At 42.9% G+C, this 22,300-nt stretch overlaps 1 protein-coding gene across 3 annotated transcripts in view; it reads right to left on the bottom strand.

Moving 5' to 3' along the window:
- Positions 1–366: 366 nt before the first annotated feature.
- Positions 367–22,300, bottom strand: part of DIP2B (disco interacting protein 2 homolog B) — a 222,372-nt gene continuing 200,438 nt past the window's right edge. For all 3 annotated transcript variants that reach the window (XM_035002676.1, XM_035002678.1, XM_035002677.1), the window contains exons 28-38: positions 21,800–21,911; positions 19,300–19,409; positions 18,475–18,605; positions 16,678–16,846; positions 15,375–15,545; positions 14,281–14,342; positions 13,077–13,134; positions 10,944–11,018; positions 8,748–8,925; positions 6,815–6,938; positions 367–4,492 (exon numbers count right to left, since the gene is read on the bottom strand). In XM_035002676.1, coding sequence (XP_034858567.1) covers positions 4,240–4,492; positions 6,815–6,938; positions 8,748–8,925; positions 10,944–11,018; positions 13,077–13,134; positions 14,281–14,342; positions 15,375–15,545; positions 16,678–16,846; positions 18,475–18,605; positions 19,300–19,409; positions 21,800–21,911 — 1,443 coding nt within the window. In that variant the 3' untranslated portion in view covers positions 367–4,239. The remainder of the gene's footprint in view (positions 4,493–6,814; positions 6,939–8,747; positions 8,926–10,943; positions 11,019–13,076; positions 13,135–14,280; positions 14,343–15,374; positions 15,546–16,677; positions 16,847–18,474; positions 18,606–19,299; positions 19,410–21,799; positions 21,912–22,300) is intronic.

Consider the following 22,300-nt stretch of genomic DNA (forward strand, 5'->3'; position numbering starts at 1 on the left):
TTGAAACCAAGACCTGAAGAACAAATGACATCACTTTAGTGAAGGCTGAAATCCAGTCCAACCACAGATTAGAAAAAAAAAAAAAAATTTATGATCCATAGTTTAAAACTACCACATGCCACGTGGGTAGGAGGAAACCTAAACTTTAATTGTTCCTGACAAAGGCTTCTTAGTTTTCAAAATGACCCTCTTGTGTTCCTTGATTTGTCTTCCTGTTACAGCACTGATTTACTGTAACTTTGGATCTCTGTGTTCATTTTCCTTAGACCACTCTAGCTATCTTTAGGTCTTACCATCTGAGGTTAAATTTAAAATTTATCAGTTCCAATTTATCAATCTTCCCAATGTGTGAAGCATTAAACACAATCAGGCATCAATATTTATTAACACAAGACAAAGGAAACACATTCAATGAGTTAATAGAACACTGTCCAGCCAGATGTTAAATTTAAAAATGTATATCTAGTCTAATTTCAAATAAATAAAAAAACTTTATACATAATTACACAGTACTATAGTTTGAATTTGACACTGGTAAATATCTTGACAGAAAGTAAACAAAACATCATTTAGGACTAAAAAATTATTCTTATATCTTTACACACTCTTCCTGTGGACAAATAACATGGCCCATCTACACATACCTAGACCAGAAATGTTTTATGAATGATAAAGAAAAGGCCTATTGTGTATTTGGAGTACTGCAGCTTCTTGCTCCAAATACTCTTTTACATCAAAGCAGACAACAAAAACAACACTAAGGCATAGGTCATGTTGGAGTTTGAGGGTGAGGTGATAACTCCTCATTGCTTTAGTCTAAAAGATTGCTGGATATTCAAAGAAAGTAATTTATTTGGCCAAGATATTGAGCACCATGCCTGGGGCGGAGACCTTAACAAAAAAACCTAAGGCCTCAGGCCCTTTGTTGATTCAACAAAAGCATTAAGCAAGCACTGCCCAGGGACTAAAGAAAGGAGACACACTTATATTACCAACAGACAGGCAATGGTCCCTAAACAGCCCGAGGCAGCACAACTTCGTGAGGAAAGGGCTTGATGGTGGCGGTGGTCTGGACCAGGCCCCCTTTCTGAGGCAGCAAGTAAATAAAGGCTGTGGATTCACACCCATGCCCGTTAGCATGCCGGTCATTCCCAGGGTCTCACTGATGCAGGAGATGACACTTGTGCAGCTCTAAGAATCCCTTGGGCTTAGGAATTTTCCTGAGGCAGCCCCTTCCTGATCTACCTCAATTACTTCTGCTGAGAGGCAGAAAGAGGTTCAAAAGCTGTCAGATGAATGGATTTCTCTCAACTGAAATGGGGGCTTGCTATTAATCTCGTTGTCTTTTTCACAGGCATAAAATAAAAACCCAGACAGAATGTGTTCCAGAGTTTTGGCTAGGCTGTTTCTATCGGTAATGGCCTTTTGGGTCTGTCCTAAGAGTCCATTCTACCACAAAGGTTCTACTTAATGTGGAAAGGGCAAGAGCACTGTGTCATCAGGAGGAAGTTTTCTTATCCAAGTCTGTACCAGACTAGGCATTAAAACTATAGATGACCCCTCAAACACCCACAGGCTAACGACTGGACTCTCTTCCCCTTCCAGAGGATCCTTTACCACAGTTACTGAGAAGGTCCCGAAGACATAGCTCAGCTTTCTTTCCTCCACTAGCATATTCTGGCTTTGGGGAATATGCAAAAGATCAGTAAAGCAGCCACAAGGTAGAAAGCAAAAACTAAAGATAAATCAGAGGCCTGAGGAACTACAAACCCAGATAATCAGACCCTAAGTAACTGGGAGTTGACCATACTCTGAGATTACTGGAGTATCTTATTTGAAAGAATGAGTACACATCACCTCTGCCCAATACTGTAGCTACTAGCCATACGTGGCTATCTGAAAACTTGAAGTATCGGTAGTCCGAACTGAAATGTGCTTAATACACACTGGGTTTCAAAGACTTAATATGAAAAAAAGAAAAGAAAGTATCTCAATCCCTTTTCATATTGATTCCACATGGAAATTATAGTATTTTTGATATACTGGGTTAAATAAAAGATATTAAAGTCAATTTCACTGGTTTCTTTTTACTTGTGCAAATGTGGTCACTAGAAAATTTAAGATGACCGATGTGGCTCACATTGTGTTTCTACCAGACACCCTAACTTGTGCAGTAAGAATTTTCAAAGCAACCCATAGGATAAGACTCTGCCTATATTTTTTTCTTAGAACTCGTGGATTATGGAGATAGAACTATTTAATCCTCAGGATCCCTTGCTTTGTTTAGTGAATCATTAAAAACTATTGTAGGAAAATTACTTTCCAAATAAGCAGGCTGTTCTTTCTGCAAACTGAACCGTAGCTAGTCACTGGGATTTCCTGCCCCAATGTAAGTACTTTTTTTCTGTACATCTTAGAACCTCTTCCATCATGTGTAAATTAATTTCATCCAAAATGTCAAAAAAGAGATCTGGAACTGGAAAATGTCTTGAGGTCTGCCCTCAGCAGAGAAAAAACTGGGAGGAAAAGAGGCTTATGTAAAAGGGAGGCAAGAAAGTGGCCTGGAGCCACAAGACTGAAGGGCAGCCCCCGAGAGTGACGAAGGGTCTGGGCTTTGCATTATAAACCTTATTTTCAGGGTAATTACAAGTCTTAAAAATTGTTTAAAAACATATTTAGTTTACATGATATTACAGTGGGGTAAATAATATGTATTATTAAAATAGTCTAAATAAATATTTACACAACAGACCAGAGTGGGTCCATTCTGATATAACAAGTTAACTCTGTTCACTTGGAGCTTTCCTTTTTTTTTTTAATTTTTAAAAATATTTCTGTAAGAAAAAAATAATAAAATTCAACTATATTCAAATACATGAAGTATCAGACCAAAGAAAGGAAACCGAGCCAGAGGCCAAACTCAGTCCCACGCTCAGTTCACTTGGCCTGGGCACCACAGTTATTTCAAAAGAGTTTCTTGCATACATCAGACTCCCCCTATTTCAGCATAAGCCTCACTATTTTGGCAACCCAAATTGGTCAGTTTTGAGATCTGTAGTTATGTCACCTTTATGGTTTCCCGTGACTGCTGATCCCACTGCCTTCCCAGCCTGTCATTCTTGTTCCTAAAATCCCTGCCCTCATGAACTGGAAGAACAGAGGACACTCTTCAGTTTTCTGAAGAGAAGCTATATGGATAAACTGGAGACGAAGTTGACAATAGGCCTGGAAAAAGAGGAAATCCTAAAATCTTATGTAGTCACTCTAAATCTGAAACACAGTTTCAACACTGGGGGCCGGAGTGAGTTCTTGTGGTTTCTTAGGATAGGGTGGGATCTAATGAAGCTTAGCCTTTTCATAACAGTTTGATTTTTAAACCGAGATTTTTCAGCTTGTAGAAACAGGTTGAATTCTTAAAAGCTTAAGCTGATTCTGGGAATGCAAGCTTGAAAAACAGAGGCAGCTTTCGTTTATAAAATACATCAGCCAACAGAGACATAGTACAATGTGCAGCGAAACCTGCAAACAATTTGCACTTTTCAGTTACCTATTCAATTACACTGCATTAAGAGAATATTGAAATTCTCACCAAGTAGAAATGCTTCTACTTTAGTTGTCATGACTACACACGCCAATTCTTCAATTGTTTAGCTGAACTGTTGTATTCTTATTTACACGTTTAAAACACTGGTCAAATGTTTTACTCTCAAGAATTATATATATATAAAGTAACTCTCCTATTCAGTGGGTTATTTGATTTGCTTATTATGGGTCAGCAGAAAATAAGCTGAGCAGTTCCACGTCAACAAACCTGCAGAAAGTCCAACTATGGTAAAACGGCAGAATACAGTACAGAGCGGGGAACTGGAGAACTCCCGACTACCCCCTTCATGTGAATTCATTAAACTCCCTTACAAAATTCTAAAACAGCATTAGATAAAAATACAAGTATATACAACAGATGAAAAAAATGCAACATGCATGGAATCGCTTTAGTAACGTGCTGCTCACGCTATGTCAAAGCTCATGACTAATGACTGTTAACATTTTTTTCATTTGCTACCATACGATTCCCCTTTCCTGTGTGTCCTGTGATTGCAGAATCCCACAGGATGAGATGAAGGATATAATGTAACCATCTCAGCTTATTTCACATCATATGAAAGCTTGCTCCTAGTCACTGGTCTTTGGTCCTTGTGGTTTTTCAGGATGGCCCCCCTGTGATCCCCACAAGGCTGGTTACATGTTATAAGCCACATAGATGGGGTCTAACTGGTCCGCCAGGAAGCTGTCACGGAGGTGCATCCTCTGCTTCTCTCCTCTGGAGTTGATGGGGATAACACCTGGGTCCACCACCACCACGACGCCAACGATGAGGTAATGCTCTTCCAGGACCACGTTTGTCACTAAAGGAACCAGATCTAGGGCTTCCTGTTCAGAGCCACACAGTTCCACAACCACCACAAGCAAGTTGGTCCATGTGAACACGGCACTGAAATTTCAATGACATTCAGTTAACATGTCATTACATTTACCAGGCATCTTTCACAGGATCTGCTCAAGACTTATCCCAATTTCCCTGACAACTGTCTTCTCTCTCGGATCCAAGCAGAAGGCTAGCAGCCATGCCTGCCATGACCTTGCCCCTGTGATCGCAGCTGATTAGCTGAGCCATCTACAGTCTCTCGGGGGTTTGGCAATGGGTTTGAAAGTTGTTAGCTGGTCATGTGAACTAAGCACATGTGAAAGTTTTGGGGTAGCCGGGTGTCCAGAGCAGCACAGAGAATGGCTCTTCCGGGATGAGAGAAAGAATGAAGTGGATGCCTCTATGGCTCTAGAAAGTGAGAGGACAGTGGTTCCTGATGGCCTTCCCATCCCTTACTTCTACCTTTCTTGAGATCCAGAGAGACTCTTAGGAACCTCTGAGGTAGCCAGGTATTCTTTTCATTAACTCTCTCTTTTGCTGAAGTTTTTTTTGAAGAGAGTTTCTGTTATTTGCAACTGAAGAGCTTTGACAAAGATAATATTCTGAGGCCCAACAGGAAGGGAGTGGACCTCTCATCTGTGCTTAGTGCCCCATACAGGTGTCTCTCCTATCGGGCCATAAAAGTGACATAAGGTAGAAAGTTGCCTTACATGGAGTGGGACTGCTGGGTTAGAAGGTATGACCTGACCTGTGATATGAAATGTTAAATAGCTTTAAAAAACAGATTCCAATCATTAAAAAAAAAATGTACACAATACTTGGTTGCATAAAAAGTCAAAGGTCTAAAAAAAACCCCACAAAAGTCAAAGGTCTAAAACTAGAGGGTAAACATGGCACCTGACTTCTCTGTATTGTTCTTATAATTCATGGGCATTGCTCGGGTCTGGGGAGAGACTCTGACCAAAGTGAGATGAAGATGCTGACAAGGGGCGCCTGGGTGGCTCAGATGGTTAAGTGTCTGTCTTTGGCTCAGGTCATGATCTCAGGGTCCTGGGATTGAGCCCCGCGTCAGGCTCCCTGCTCAGCGGGAAGCCTGCTTCTCTCTCTCTCCCTCTACTACTCCCCCCTGCTTGTACTCTCTCACGCTCTCTGTCGAATAAATAAATAAAATCTTTAAAAAAAAAAAAAAGATGCTGACAAAGGAGCATCTAGAAAGCATGAGCAGCCACAGAAAGAATTGCGGCTATTTAGCATGGGTTAAAAAAACAAAAGAAAGGGCGCCTGGGTGGCTCAGTCGTTAAGCGTCTGCCTTCGGCTCAGGTCATGATCCCAGGGTCCTGGGATCGAGTCCCACATCAGGCTCCCTGCTCGGCAGGAAGCCTGCTTCTCGCTCTCCCACTCCCCCTGCTTGTGTTCCTGCTCTCGCTATCTCTCTGTCAAATAAATAAATAAAATCTTTAAAAACAAACAAACAAACAAATAAACAAAAAAACAAAAGAAAAAAAAAAAACCACCACCAAGGAAGGACATACTGCATTAAAAATGTAGAAAAAAAACTGGGTGGATTCTGTATTGTCAAGAATCCAGGGAACCTGGGTGGCTCAGTCGGTTAAGCCGCTGCCTTCGGCTCAGGTCATGATCCCAGGGTCCTGGGATGGAGCCCCGCATCGGGCTCCCTGCTCAGCGGGGAGCCTGCTTCTCCCTCTCCCTCTGCCTACTTGTTCTCTCTCTCTGTCAAATAAATAAATAAAATCTTTAAAAAAAAAAAAAAAAAAGAATCCAGCATGAAAGCCACTAGGTAAAAACTATCGAGTTTTAATTTTAAGGAATTTTTAGTCAGTGTGAGGCTGGATGTTTCTTTATCAGGGATAATGTGGAGGGAATTCCTACACTGAGAGGGAAGTTGGATGAGGTCATAATGACCTTTTTCATCTGCTTACCATTTGACAATTTGCGAAGCACATTCCCATTTGATCCTCCCCATAATTAGGAAATAGCAGAGAAAGTATTTTACATGAGAAAAGCAGCCTAATGTGGGAGAGCTGGGCCTTCAAGTTGGGTCTTTTGACTTCAAGTCATGGTTCTTTCCACCATATTACACCGACTTTCTAGAGACAGATGATCAGATCTCTTCCAACTGTAAGAATCTATCAGTACTCGACTCCCTGGGGGTTCCACGGAGCCTGTCTCAGTGTCTCCACCACCTCATCTGCCGCAGCAGACGGCACATCACAACAAGAAAGAATCAGTCCATTTACTCTCTTACTCTCCTAGGAGTTCTAGGTCTGTAGCGGGTATCTGGTAGGGACGGCTGACTACTTAGATCAGTTTTAACTGACACTACACTACAGCTGGGCCGGCAAACCCATTCTGTGCGGGGGCATTTACCATTCAGCAATGCTCCTGTGGATCCGGGACACTGAGGTCTCGATATCGATCGGGTGGTATCGTAATCCTCTCAGCTCCAGTGTTTCGTCCAGAGCTCCCACCACATATAATGCATCGTGACGCTCTGACAGAAAGAAAAAGAGAAATCTGGTTCATCAGACATAATGAGCGCAATACAACGTTGGAGTGAAGAGCACCAGGTCAGACTGCCTGCCACGTCACTTGACCCCACCACGCACCAGCTGTGTAACCTTGAGCCAATTACTTAAGTCTCCGAGTCCTGCTTCCCCCTCTGTGAGACAGGGAGAACAATACATGGCTGCTGTGAGTATTACATGAGATAATCCAGGTGAGGGAGTTAACATGATGCCTGGTACATTTTAAGTGTTAAAAAAGAATTAGCTATGATGATTATTATTATTACTACTATGTCCCAGGAACTGTGTCCAGTGCTGGGAAGATGACAAAACACGATTCCCGCTCTGAAGACACTTACTGTCTAGTGGGAGAGAAAGACACACAACAGGTGTTCCACCGTGACACGGTAAGCCCCGTGCTAGGAGTGCGCATGAGGTGTGTGTGAGGCGAGCAGAGGACACTCCCTGTGCTCAGTTCAAGGGTTCAGGGAAAGAAAAGCCGAAACCAGGCTAGGCTTTTACGGATAAATAGGAATTAGCCAGGTGACAGCTGGGGGAGGGGTGGAGCAGGGAGAATGGATTTGAGAGGGAGAAGAAATGAGCATGTGTTGTTCCTAGACATCTGCAAGGAGTCCAAATATAAGGAGTAGGATTACAGAATATGGAGAGATTAGTCCTGGTTATTAATAGGCTTGTAATCTGGCTAGAACATGGCAGAAATCTTTTTTGTTTTAATTGTATGCACACACCATATACGTAAAGGTACGTATGTGGTTTATGCCTATATAAATACTGCATTTTGAAGAAAGAGATGATTTTGCTAGGTCTACTGAATACAATATTTTCAGGAAAGGGTAAATTTCTGAAAAATTGAGCAAAACAAAGTGCTAGAAGCTGTTGGAGAAGAATGAGGAGGTCTAGCACATTCCCACCATATAAGAAGAGCTCATAAAGACTATAATAACAAATGCAACAGAAACATGGCAGTTAATCTCACATCATTTCCATAAGCCAGGAAACAGTATCATTCCCACCGTCCAGGTAGGAAACTGAGAGGCTCAGTGATTGCTCAAGGTCACAAAGCAAATGGCAGAAGTAGGCTTCAAAGCCAGGGCGCCTGGTGAGGGATACCTCCCTCTTCCCCAGTATGTTATCCTGCCTCCCCGTGAAACATGGAGAAACTATGGGCGCTGGTCACTATGGAACAGACTCAAGGAGCTTAGGAGAAATGACTTTGCTCTAATTCAGGCCCTTAAAGTCCAGTGAGTTACCTGTATCTGTTCTTGAAGTGATGATACAGCTACTGTTGGGTATTTTAACATGGCCATTAATGCCAGGAGGAAGAAAAATTGAAGGCAGGCAGGCAGCAGTGAAGCCATGACAGTCAACTGAGCAAAGGGTAATGGGGGGACTGCTCACACCAGAGCCTTGCCAAGCAGTCTCACATCTAACCCCCGTTAGACAGATGAAACACCCGTCCTAGGAGCCTGTGCAGGGGTTCGAGTCAGCCAGGGGCACTGTCAGCATCGGGCACGTCTCCGGGACTGTCGGCCGTGCTCACCCACAGTTCAGAGATGCTGACATGGTACCTGGGGTGCCTGCATCCTAGTTACTCCTCGTGGGGCAAAGTCTTGCTTCAAATGAATATAAATTCATATATGGGTCCAAGAATCACAGCAGGGAATGACTAAATACACACACATGGGACAACGCAAAGGCCAGCTGAGGAAGGTGAGCCAGGGCTACCAGCTGCAAAACAAAGCAGGCTGAAGGGAAAGCGCTGGTGAGGAAGCTACCTCCAGTGGCCGCTGTGAGCTCAGTCCGGCGGACAAATCCAAGATATCCTGTCCGCGCCCAGAGTGTCTGCGCGGCATCCCCAAAGCTGAGGCGAGTGTTGAAATGATCAGCTTGAAGAGTCTCACTGTCATAGATGGTGTAATAGCCACTGGCCGTGTGGGGACTGTTCACCCAAATCTACAACAGGAAGAGGGCATCGGTCAATTTCAGCAGGGTCACAGAACTCTAACAATTCAATTCTCTTTGGACGGATTATTATTATTTTTTAATTCTCATTGTTATAGTAACAACAATAACACAACAAGAAAGGCAGTTGACATTTATCAAGTGTTTCCCATGTGCTAAACAGAGAGGTAAGTACTTTATAGGCCTTATCCCCATCAATCCCGACATATGTGACAATACAGTTCTGTACTATTGTTATTCCCATTTTACAGATGAAAAAACAAGGAGTTAAGTAACTCGTCTAAGATGCAGAAACTAGGACTCACACCCAAGCCTGCGGAGCTGCAGAGCCCACGCTCTTTTTTTTAAAGATTTTATTTATTTATTTATTCATGAGAGACAGAGAGAGAGAGAGGCAGAGGGAGAAGCAGGCTTCCTGCGGAGCAGGGAGCCCGATGCGGGACTCGATCCCAGGACCCTGGGATCATCATGACCTGAGCCGAAGGCAGACGCTTAACCATCTGAGCCACCCAGGCGCCCCCGCAGAGCCCACGCTCTTAACCACGACGCTACACCACCTCCCTGGCTCATTCCTCAGCCCCTTCCAGAGCCCTGCAAATGCATCAAGGGATCACTTCTGTGCTTCTGTGCTAAGGTATAAAGCCCTCAGGAAAACACTACAGGGTATCTGAATTCGCACTGTCAGCATAGCAGTAGCTAACAATGGTAATAACACTAGTATTTATTGCAAACTCATTACGTAACAGGCACTGTTCCACGTGCATTACACACACAGGTATTAATGTATTTAGCTGTCGCACAATTTTTTTTTTTTTTAAGATTTTATTTATTTGACAGAGAGAGACACAGCGAGAGAGGGAACACAAGCAGGGGGAGTGGGAGAGGGAGAAGCAGGCTCCCCGCGGAGCAGGGAGCCCAATGAGGGGCTCGATCCCAGGACCCCGGGATCATGACCTGAGCCGAAGGCAGACGCTTAACGACTGAGCCACCCAGGTGCCCCAACTGTCGCAAAATTTCATTAGGTGAAATTAGGTGGGTGCAATTATTATTTATGGATGAGAAAACTGAGGCCCAGAGAAAGTGAGTAACTCGCTCAATAGTTACAGGTTGGGAAGTGGCAGAATGCAGGTCATTTGGCTCCTGTACCTACAACTCTGCTCCCAGTAAACTTCGGGGTGAAACATCAGTGCTCCTCAAATATTTGAGGGCAGAAAAATCAAGTCTTTTTAAAAATCTTTTTTTTTAAATTCTTATGTTAATCCCCATACATTACATCATTGGTTTTAGATGAAGTGTTCCATGATTCATTGTTTGTGCATAACACCCAGTGCTCCATGCAGAATGTGCCCTCCTCAATACCCACCACCAGGCTAACCCATCCTCCCACCCCCCTAAAAATCTTTTTTAAAAAAAATCTTGATACTAATACAAAGATGGACACATTTTAGAATAAGAATATAAAATTTCTATAAATTAAAAAAATTTAGTATTGTGGCTCCTTTCAGTTCCACCCCTTAATAGGTGGAAACAGGTAGGATTTGCCCATTTTCCTTTTCAACTAAGGGAATGTCAGTGGACCAATCTGTGACTAGTTCTAGTCTGGGTGCTGAAATCTTCTCTCCATCCTGGTCTCAATCTCCCTCTTTTTAATCTTGAACCTTACAGAAAGATTAAAACTCTTTTTTTTGTTTTGTTTTAAATTTATTTGACAGAGCGAGTGCACACAAGCAGGGGGAGCGGCAGGTAGAGAGAGAGGGAGAAGCAGGCTCCCTGCCGAGCAGGGAGCCCAACGCAGGGCTCAATCCCAGGACCCTGAGATCGTAACCTGAGCCGAAGGCAGATGCTTAACGACTGAGCCACCCAGGAGGCCCAGATTAAAACTCTTTTAAAAAAAAGATGAAAATTCACAATGGGGGAAAAGCTAAATCCACAGTTTCACCGACTTCTTGAATGTGAACCCTAAAATCTTTACTGCCAACTTTTCAGATAAAGATAAAAATTATACATACCTCTCCAAGATGAGAGTCTCCAACAGGCCCTTTGGTCTCGGGATTAACAATAACCACTTTCACTCCAGGTAAAATCTGAGCATCAAAGGGAAAACACAAAGACTCAATCAACTCTAATGATCCCTCAGAAATGCAGTCACCCGCCACCCCTCCTTTAGTGAGGCGAGCGAGTGCACAAAGGCAGGAGCTCACTGATGTATTGCTCACTGCATTGCCCTCAGTGGAGACCAGAGGTATAATGAGGTTCATCCTCAAAAATAAACCAGGGAACCAATCAGTCTATTTTCCCTTCAAAGGGATGAGGAACTGCAGCCCAGAACCATAACAGTAGGAATCTGTAATGTGACTGCCCTTTCTCATGATCTATCCTGTTCACTGGAGTGATGGCAGGAAAACCCCTTAAAGCAGAAAGGGCAGCAGGGAGGGATCATGTGAGAGGTTCTGCTCCCGTCTTCAGCAAGAGCTTGTGAGAGGAACTTGAAGAGTAAGAGAGGACGGTGGCGGCTTTGCAGGAGAATGGGTCCTACCCCTGGGATCATGAAAGACATCACATGCTCGGGATCTCCCTCAGGAGAGAAAAGGAAGAACAGGTACTGGCCGTAAGAATGGCTCACGGCTTCTCTGCTTACCCATATTCTGTCCCTTAAACCTCCTTCTCCATCATGGGTTTCTAGAGTCTGAGGTTAGCTGAGAAGAGCTACAACGATTATCTAGGCTCATACATCTAAGACCTCAAGGAAGGAAGAGAAAAGACCGTTCTCACTGGTCTGGGTCAGGCACTGCACTAAAAGCTTCCGAGGCGCCTAACCACGAGCTGAGGTGGATGGAGATCTGACAACGTGGTAAGACGATCAACCCAACTCCACTTCAAAGAGTTTAAATGGAAGAGAGGAACTGGAGTAAGTGCCCCATGGACTTGATCTACTGCATGATAGGTTAGGTAGGATCCCCTTCTTTTCTGTATAGTTTTCCCCTATGCCCTTCAGAATTACTAGAAGGAATTCTGAGGCATCATTGCTATCTCTTCAAAAGAATGAGAAACTCGCTAGCTTATGCTGATGTTCTATCACCCTGAGTAAATGTTCAGAACTGCTACAGACTTAAGGCTGTGTCTCTCCAAAATTCATACGTTGTATGTAATCTACCTAAATCCCCGATATGATGGTATTAGGAGCTGGGGCCTTCTACCATGTGAGAATACAGCAATAGGACGACCATCTATGAACCAAAAATTCTTCACCAGAATCTGCTGGTGCCATGATCTTGGACTTTCCAGGCCCCAGAACTGTGAGAAGTAAGCTTCTGTTGTTTATAAGCCACCCGGTCTATGGCATTCTGTGATAGCAGCCCAACGGGACTAAGACAGTAACTGTGTCTCTTCTTGAACATTTTATTTTATTTTTTAAAGATTTTTAAAAATTTATTTGACAGAGAGAGAGACAGCGAGAGAGGGAACACAAGCAGGGGGAGTGGGAGAGGGAGAAGCAGGCTTCCCGAGGCAGGGCTCGATCCCAGGACCCCGGGATCATGACCTGAGCCGAAGGCAGACGCTTAACAACTGAGCCACCCAGGCGCCCCTCTTCTTGAACATTGTAAAGCCTCATTCTAATCTAAGATATCTTATCCCCATAAACACACACTCTATATATCTGTAGTCCCTTCCCCATTTTGGTTTCTCTTTCAGCTTTAAACACATGCATGCCCTCCCTGATCTTCAACCACACCTCTCCACTGCCACCCTATTTTTCTCCCTGTAACATTTATAAAGACAGAATTGGCTCTTTCTAAGTGCTGTTCACTTCTCCACCTTGAATATAATGAACACTGAATTTCGCTGATTTGTCAAATAAGAATAACACGTCAGTTGCATTTTTAAAAAGAATCTGTGGAAATTAAGAAAGGCCACATCTACAATTCTTATCTATGTACCCATATGCATTTGAAAGTATTAGCTAAGGTGAAACTGTTGAATTATCTCCAGATTTCAATTAAGGCTTGCCCTGGGTACTATTATGTTACATGGTTTCAAGTTTCTTTACAAGGAACCAATAAAAAAATAAAAAATAAAAAAATAAAAACAAATAAAATGAACCACTTCCCAGGTAGACCAACTTCCAATGGTTAACAAATTACCTTTCCAGACTCTGAGAGAAGCAAACTCTGGGGGGCCCCCCGTTCCACAAGACGAACCCTGTAGAAGAACAGTATTTACTATATACATACATACATATATATACGTATTTGAAAAAATGGCTGCACCACATCTACTACAGCTGTATACTGCCCTCCCGAGACCTTTATTTTCTCTCTCCTTCTCATGCTAGAGCGGAGTTTCTCAAACTTGGCACTACTGACATTTTGGGTCAGATAATGTTCTTTTATGATTTTTTTTTTTTTTAAAGATTTTATTTATTTATCTGAGACAGAGAGAATGAGAGAGACAGAGAGCACATGAGAGGGGGGAGGGTCAGGGGGAGTAGCAGGCTCCTTGCTGAGCAGGGAGCCTGATGCGGGACTCGATCCAGGGACTCCAGGATCATGACCTGAGCCGAAGGCAGTCGCTTAACCAACTGAGCCACCCAGGCGCCCTCTTTTATGATTTTTTACGAGGGGCTATCTATCCTGTGCATCGTAGGATGTTTACCAACATCCCAGGCCTCTACCCACTAGATGTCAGTAGCAACCCTCTTGTTGTAACAAGCAAAGCCATCTATGCACGTTGTGAAATGTCTTCTGGAGGGCAAATTCTCCCCACTGAAAACCACTGTCCTGGAGAGATGCTCTACTGTGTAGGCTGGGTCAGTGCCCCGGGGCACATCAGTGAACACAGCCGAGGTCGGTGGGACCTGGCAAAGGTCCCAGAGCCCTAGGACCAGGCACTCACCTTGGGACATAGCTAAAATTCTCGTTAGCTGATGCGGAGGAGGGCTTTTATTCCTGGGGTTTAGATAAAGTGTTGTTTCAAAAACCCTACTCTGCCTCATTTATTTTGTCTGTTCCATCTTTTATTTTTAAACTCCCAGAGGAAAGAGTTTACCCATTTTAGTTCACTTTATATCAAATGTCACAAAATAGTTTTACATAGGCAGGAACTAAGTATTACATTTTAATATTAAAGAACAGCGCAGCTGTTCTGAGAATATCTGAGAATTAGAGCTTTCTTCTTACAAACATAAGTCTTATCAGGTATTAATAAAAACAAATTCCTTCCCTCTTCCCATCCCTCCCTGGAAGATACAAACAAAAGGAATGAGGGAGAGAGCCAGCTTTCTTGGGGCTCAGAACTTTTTATGCTTAGAAACTCAAATAGGGAACGAGCATAATACATCTACTGTACCTGTCATGTCTCAATGATTTCAGATCTACATACACAGTAGTTGGATCAGGCCCTGAGGTTCCCTAAAGAAAAAGAAATCAGTGCACTGTTTATTTAAAATTTAAATGAATTGTGTTTCCATATTTCACATTCTCAAATCAAGAAATAGATAATTTAGCCACACACATGAAAAATCCAAACTCTATTCGGAAAGCTCACCCTCTCTTCAGCCAGATGAGGCAGGGCTGCAGTCAACACCTGAAAGAGACTCATGGCCTCATGTTTCTTTTCCTCCCTCCCCTGGGAGAGCAGGCCAGGAGCCTAGTCACAGGGGCTGGAGCAGCCCTGAAAGGTTACCAGGCTGAGGAGGGTTCTCATCCCTGGACTCAAGGCAGAGATGAGACACGCCAGCATCCACAGGATTTTTAAAACCAACACTGGCCTAAGTGGACAGTAAGGAGCCTGTGATGGAGCTCCAAGGTTAAATCATCATGATGCTACCTGAACGTCCTTTGCCCACGGTCACAGAAGCCCTGAAAGTACCCACCCATGTATGCCATCTTCTTTTACTCTCCCTCTTGTCCCTACCTGTATTTACCGTATTAGCCTCCCAGCTCCCTAAAATCAGACTTAGTTCTTTTCTATTATTTACCCACCAACAATAACATGGCAAAGTTGCCATCTGGCTGAAGAAAAGAATACAGGCTTATTTGTGCTTCCTTTGTTTAAAAAAAAAAAAAAGGAGACAGAAAAACAGAAGGTAAGATATTAATAAAATTCAAATAGGACTCAAAAATCTTGGTTCATCATCATGTACCATTCAACTACTAGAAGTAAACATTTAAATTGGGGCTCATCTGCTGGGCGTGACTCCAAGCGTGTGTACCTAGTAACTCAGTGACTCTACAGAATGACCCTGTGAAGAACAATTCTATTATCTTCATCCTACCGGTGAGCAAAATGAGGCACCGTGAAATCCAAATGAAGAGCCTGCGGTCCCAGAGCAAGTAAGTGGAACTGGGCTCCCGCCAGGCTGCCTGGCTTTGAAGTCTCTGCTGTGGAGCGCCACACACTCCACTTCCATTTATTATCAAGCAAGATTTCATGACAGTCACCTGTAAACATATCGCTACATTGACTCTGGATCCAAAAGTGGTGCTGACAGCCCGAGGGGACAGCCCAATGTCTTTGAAGAGCTTGGAGAAGGACTGCTGGAGGGCAATGCGGGGTCGCTCCTCAGCCACAACCACACATGTCCGGATGCAGGAGAGGTTGATTCCTCTGGTCTGTAAGACACCAATGGCCCGGGAGTTGAAGTTAGTAGGAACAGAAAAAGAACCGAATAGTAGGGCCATTGTTCTATCTCTTTGGTCAGGAAGAGCCAAGGAACTATGTATTCTCATCTCAGACACTCAGGGAAAAGACTAAAGTTTTCAGAAATGCCAAGGCATTCCACTAACATCACTACCCACTGGTAAATCTGTTCATTCTCTATTTCTTTCCTCTTTTATCTAAAAATCTTAGATTCTTCAGCTATCCACTTTTATACCTCCCCATTTCTGTGCTTTAGATGTCTTCCTATTTCAAAATGGAGAGAAGGGACTGAGAGAAAAAGAAATCCAGCACTCTAGAGATCGAATCTTATTTCTTTTTATGCTTCTTAGGGTCAATCCTCTATTTTTATTTATTTATTTATTTATTCTTATTTAAGTTCAGTTAACACATAATGTATTATTAGTTTCAGAGGTAGAGGTCAGTGATTCATCAGTCTTCTATAACACCCAGTGCTCATTACATCACGTACCCTCCTTAATGTCCATCACCCAGTTACTCCATCCCCCCCCACCTCCCCTCCAGCAACCCTCAGTTCGTTTCCTATGATTAAGAGTCTCCTATGGTTTATCTCCCTCTCTGATTTCGTCTTGTTTTATTTTTCTCTCCTTTCCCCTGTGCTCTTGCTTTGTTTCTTCAAATCCACATAATTCTCTATTAAAGAAAATCCGTGTCCTCTGACTCTCTTATATGCCAGTCAGACATATCATCCCTGGGTACACACATGAATGAGCTCCCCTGATCTTTGGGGCACACCCCAATCTCCACTACTCTGGGGCTGCAAATTTTCTTGGAAAAAAATCCTACTGGGGGTCATGGTTCTCTTTCATCTTTCCACGAAGTCCTTTCCATTCAGCCTCCCGACTAGTTTTACCTTCCTCTCCACAAAGTAAGACTCAGATTAAACTCTGAAAGAGCGCATGAAATTAGAAAGTGGAAGAAATAAAATTTCTGAGGTTTACAAAATGTTGGCTGGCTAGAAAAAAGCAGGCAGATAGGCCTGTCAGGCCCGGCTCGGGTCTCGTCATGCGTGGCCCATTTCTTTCAGGGCTCTTGGGACCAGCTACTTGTGTGGTTGCTTCTTACCTTTAGCACCTCCACTTGGTTTCCAAGCCCTTTGGTGCAGAGCTCCATTACTGAATAGGAGCAGAAAGTGTCCCTTATTTTGTACTGGTTGACAGTGGAGAGCCAGAGGAAAAGGTTGTTTTCTAACTCCATAGGAGGAATTAAGATGGACTGGTGACCTGAATAGACACTGCAAAGAAGAAAGGCGAGAGCTGACATCAATTCATCCTAGACGTCTTGATGTTTTAGAACACCATCCATTCAACAAATATTTACTGCATGTGAAGGGCTGTGTAAGGTCATATGAGATATAAAGGTCTAAGCATCAACCTTGCTCCTGTCCAACTCACAAGACACAATAATTAAAATAAAGCAGACTGGTATATACTGTAACTGAGATGTGAAGATCATAAAACCAAGGTAATAAAAGAAGGAGCAAGTCATTCAAATTAGGAAAGCTGGGGCGGGGGGTGGGGGCGGTGTTTCACTGAGTAGGTGTCAGTTGACCTGGAGCTTAAAGAATGTGCAGGAGTTTGACAGTGGCTGGAGGAAATGGGGGTGGTGGTGAGAGCATTCCAGGCAGAGGAACAGCATATGCAAAGGAAAAGAAACATAGAAGTATATGGTGTGTTTAAAGTTGTCAGAAATAGCATCCTAGTATGAAATCCTATAGCACAGGATGCATGGGGGAGTGGTGAGAAGTGAGGCCAGAAGGGTTGGGGCCAAACTGTAAAAGAGCGTAATTATCATCTGAAGGAGTTTAGGCTTTACCAGCAGCAGTCTCTGCGGCTTTAAGCTGGGGCGAGCCCAGCACCATGGAGAGAGACTGGACACACAGACACTGGCGAGGGAGGGACAGGAGAGGTAAGAGATGATGAGGGCTTGAATCCCGACAATGCAGCCAGGATAAAAAGAAAGGAATGACAGAGTCACATTTTATATGTATAGTTCGCAGCCATGAATCCTCAACTTCCTAAACCCGAGTATAGATCAGAATCACAAAGAGCCCAAGAATCCTGTATTTAAAAAATACTGGAATTGTGGTTGCCAACTCTGGAAATCTAAGTTATTAGTAAGTCCGGGGAAGGCCCATTAATTTGCTTTTTTAAAGACCCCGAGGTGATTCTTATGTACAGACAGGTTTAGGAACAACTGAGCTACAAAGGACACGACACTTAATTGGATGTGAGACGTACAGATATAGAAGTTGAAAATAATGCTCAAGTTCCTAGTTTGGGCCCCTAAGGTGAATGGTCCCATCCTATCAAAGATGAGGACACACAAGGGGAATGGCTGAGTTGTAGGTGTCTGTGAAGCACTCAGGGGGATGTCTACCAGGGAGGTGAAAATACAGGGCTGAGAGAAGGTTCCCTGGGAGGAGTGGGGATCTGCCATTCCATAATGCTACTTTCCAGGCACATGCTGTCATCCAATCTCATTATACTCCTTCCTGCCAAACATTCTACTGTTTGTAGAATGTACGGGGGTACATTCTAGCTGTCAAAGCATGACATATTTCACCCAAGTATCATCCTTTTACTTGGCTCTGCTTCTAAAATAAGGATTACAGGATGGAGCAGAGAGCAAGTAATAAGATCACTCACTTTCTGTATGAGGCATAAAACTAACAGACAAGAAAAAAAAAGGGAATATAACCAAAACTAAATGAACTTCAGAGATACATCAGGTGCACAAATTCTGGAAACATCAGCATTTTATTGAAAGATTACCAAATTAAGGGAGCAAAGGGAAGGATGAGATGGTTATAGCCCCAAAGACATCCCCATTCATTCTGTTTCTTTGTTTTTCCATTCCTACCTGCAGAGACACCAGAGTGCAAAGCCAAGTCCACAGTAAGGGTCAAGGCAGATAGCGATCTGCCGAGAAGAATACAACTCACACTGGAGCTTGATGGCTCTACAAAGAGCGTTGACTGCAGAGTGGGACATCTGGAAAGTAGGGAACATAGAACAGGCTGGAACTGGCATCCCCACAGGCAGAAAAAGCCCTAATGACAGTTTTGAAAAGTTTCAAATTTCCCTCAAACTCCTCAAAATAATGTTTGTTTTTCATTGTTTCAAAAAGTCTATCTAAGTCTGGAGTGCCTGGGTGGCTTAATCAGTTAAGCGTCTGACTCTCAATTTTGGCTCAGGTCATGATCTCAGGGTCATGAGATCGAGCCCCATGTCCAGCTCCACCCTCAGTGCACAGTCTGCTTGAGATTCTGTCTCTCTCTCTGCCCCTCCCCACCCTCTAAAATAAATAAATAAATCTTAAAAAAAAAAAAAAGCCTACCTAGGTCTAACATAAGGTAACATATTTTTGTTCATTAGTTAATACTGAGTTCTATAAAATATGAATCTATGGTTTCTTACTGGCTTTAACTGTGACTCTTGTTATCTATTAGCTTCTAGGCCAGGTTCAGAACACTTTGTAACACACATTCCTTGGGGTTACTTATTCCGGAAGAGCCAGTGCTTTTATTTAAATATAGCAGGGACCTTTGATCCTCCGCCTACTGTCTCTGGTACAAGCAGTTGGCCTCCACATTTGAAGTCCCTGGGGCAGTGGTCAGCTCTATTTTGTGCAGACCTGGCATTGTGCCAGCATCCAGAGAGAGTCAGTATCTCCAGCCCACTCTACCTTCACTCCTGTCAGCATGCCAGTTGTGGAGACACTAAAATCAAGATACGCCAACATCTCAGCAGTGGGTGGTTTATACAGCTGAGGTAACCTTTTCCTGGGTAAATCATCTGCAATGAAAAGAAAAAAACCTGATGTCAATCAGACACATTGGAACATGAAAATCATTGCTCTTCAACTGGTTTTCTAAGGCTTTGCTATGGACAAATATAGCTCCTGGGATTTGCTAAAGCTTAGGCTTCTCCTATTTAACCAAACAGCTCACGTATGTCACTCCTAGAAGTGGGCTGGGGTTGACACCACTGGGTAATATAAACAAAGCAAATCTACATCAGATAAATGTATTTACTAGAAGGTTGGTGAGGGGTAAAGTAACAAGGCGGTAGAAGACATGAACTAAGGAAGCAGATCACTGGTGTTCAAATTCTGCTCTGCCATTTACCACTGAAGTGACTTTGGAATTATTTAACCTCTTTGTTTCTGTTTCCTTATAATACTTACCCTCATAGGATTGTTAGAGAGTTGATTCACATAAAGCACTTTTCAAACAACTCAAAAACTCAAAAAGCCTTAGTTGTTATCATGCTGGTTCCAAGTTAAAGTTCATTATTTACCGTTTAGTACATGCAATATCACTCATGGACAGCTTTAAAAGTTGTTTTTCTCCAAGTTAATATGATAGATTTTTAAGAATGAAAACCTAGAATTAGGGATTATTTTCCTTTGCTCGTTTATTTATATACCTTGCCCTTCCTCCCAAATTTGCTTCGTTAAGTATGTCAAAACCAAGGATGTCAAGGATGTCTCTGGCCCCAACCATGCCTCTTTAATGACTCCTATGGCTTTCTGGATCAAGAAATAATTCTGGGGGCGCCTGGGTGGCTCAGTTGTTAAGCATCTGCCTTCGGCTCAGGTCGTGATCCCGGGGTCCTGGGATCGAGCCCCGCATCGGGCTTCCCGCTCTGCGGGAAGCCTGCTTCTCCCTCTCCCACTCCCCCTGCTTGTATTCCCTCTCTCGCTGTATCTCTCTCTGTCAAATAAATAAAATCTTAAAAAAAAAAAAAAAAAAAAAAAGAAATAATTCTGACTCTAAAATTTAAATCTCTGTATTGTTGGGCGCCCATCTCTGGTCAAACCAAAGAATTTATCTATCACTTTCAACCCGCTTTTGTATAGTGTAGGGTCACTCATGTTCCTACAGAAACCTTTCTGTTGTCTGTATCACAGCCCATTGTTCAGGTCTTCCTGAAATGCGGCTGAGTCCAATAACCGTAGTAAATCTACCTGCATCATTAACACCAACCCACTCCATTTGTGTTATATATAACTGCGCTTACGTCCTTAAGTAACAAATGTAAAAAACTCTAGTTCAGCATTTGGCACATAACCACCACAAATACCTGCCATCCCTGCATTTAAACCCATACAAATGTTCCTGAGTTGGACAGACACCATGTGGTACTTACTGAAAACAGGGAGAAAGGAAATGAATGGTTAAGAGTCTGGGAATGGAGCCAAATCAACTGGGTTTGAATTTTAGTTATGCTACTTATTTAACCTCCCTATACCTCAGTTTTCCTATCTGTAAAATGAGGATAAAATTTACACCTATCTAATAGGGTTGGTGTAAGGATAAAATTAGGCAATATATGTTAAATGACTGGCATATAGCAAGGGCTCAATAAAAGATGTTATTATTATGATTATATGTGAGGTGCTTTACATTATGTCATTTAATCATTACAGCTCCCTGAAGTGGTTATTACAACTCCCACTTTATGGACAATTTTGCCCTAGTAGGGATATACGGAGAGTAACAGAGTATCAGGATTTAAATATCATCTCTCTGACTCCAAAACCCACTCTCTTCCCTCTACCACCATTCTCCAGGTATCCCCACATCTTATCCCCCACCGTGCTTTATTAGCACGAATATCATCTACAAGTCATGTACTTCATGGTTTTTAAAGTACTTTCCTATTATGCTGCACTTGACATTCTTGTAAAATACGTGAGTCAGGTAAGGGTGGTTAGCATTTTAGGAAAGGGTAATCTCAGAGAAGATTATATAGAAAATAAGTACTTGAGCTTGAACTAGAACCAGGTCTTCTGACTCCTAGTCCAATGCTGCTTTAACTAGATCACATCTGGAAGTCGAGGATCAGATCATCTCAAGATTTTATATGGTCTTACGTGTACACAGTTATATTCTGCATAAAAACCTAACCACCATTTGAGGATGCCAAGAGTAAGAGCAAGACACTTTTTTGTTTCAAGAGCTTTTAGCAGACTGTGATCTGCATCTTTGGATCTGGTTGCTGTAGCATCCAGTCCTTTGGTAATACAAGCGAACCAGACACGAAGTTTTGCTTCTGTCTTAGCAGGTGGAATGTGTTGCAACCTAAGAGTTGTATAAACATCTTTGGCATGAGAATCTAGGAGATCTCAGGGAATGAATGTTCTTGCTCCTTCAGTAGCTCTGGAGACATCTCCCTTTCACCTGTGTCAATGATGGTTGGCCACGTTTTCACGTCCACAGCTGCTGCTGCCTCTCGGGACCTCAGTAACCTCAGCAGGGTCTGTGTGGTGAGAATGCAGGCTGCTTTGCTGACCTAGAAAACAAATGGACAGAAATAAGCACCAGGAAGCTCAGTTCCCATGTGGCACCACAGGCTCCGGCTGCTGCTAAAAGCAAACTCATACTGGACTAAAAGCACACCATACTGGACAGGACAGTATTCGTTTTTCAAAGAACACACAACAGTACAGTGGATGCTGGTGTGTCCCCTACATTTGTCCTTCTGGAACTGTGTAACACTGAATTATCTCAGAAGGATGGACCTGTTCACAACACAAGTTATTGTAAACAAATATTCTCAAATATTTCATAGTTAAAATCTCAGTGTGGATGCCAACATCTCTTGATTTCATGAAGACCAGGATAAAGTAAAAACATGGATTTTGTACTGCCCAGGGAATGAGAGGAGTCAGAGGATCATCT

This window comes from Mirounga leonina, unplaced genomic scaffold, assembly GCF_011800145.1.
Source record: "Mirounga leonina isolate KUSES-001 unplaced genomic scaffold, KU_Mleo_1.0 Mir_126, whole genome shotgun sequence".
Taxonomy (NCBI): Eukaryota; Metazoa; Chordata; class Mammalia; order Carnivora; family Phocidae; genus Mirounga; species Mirounga leonina.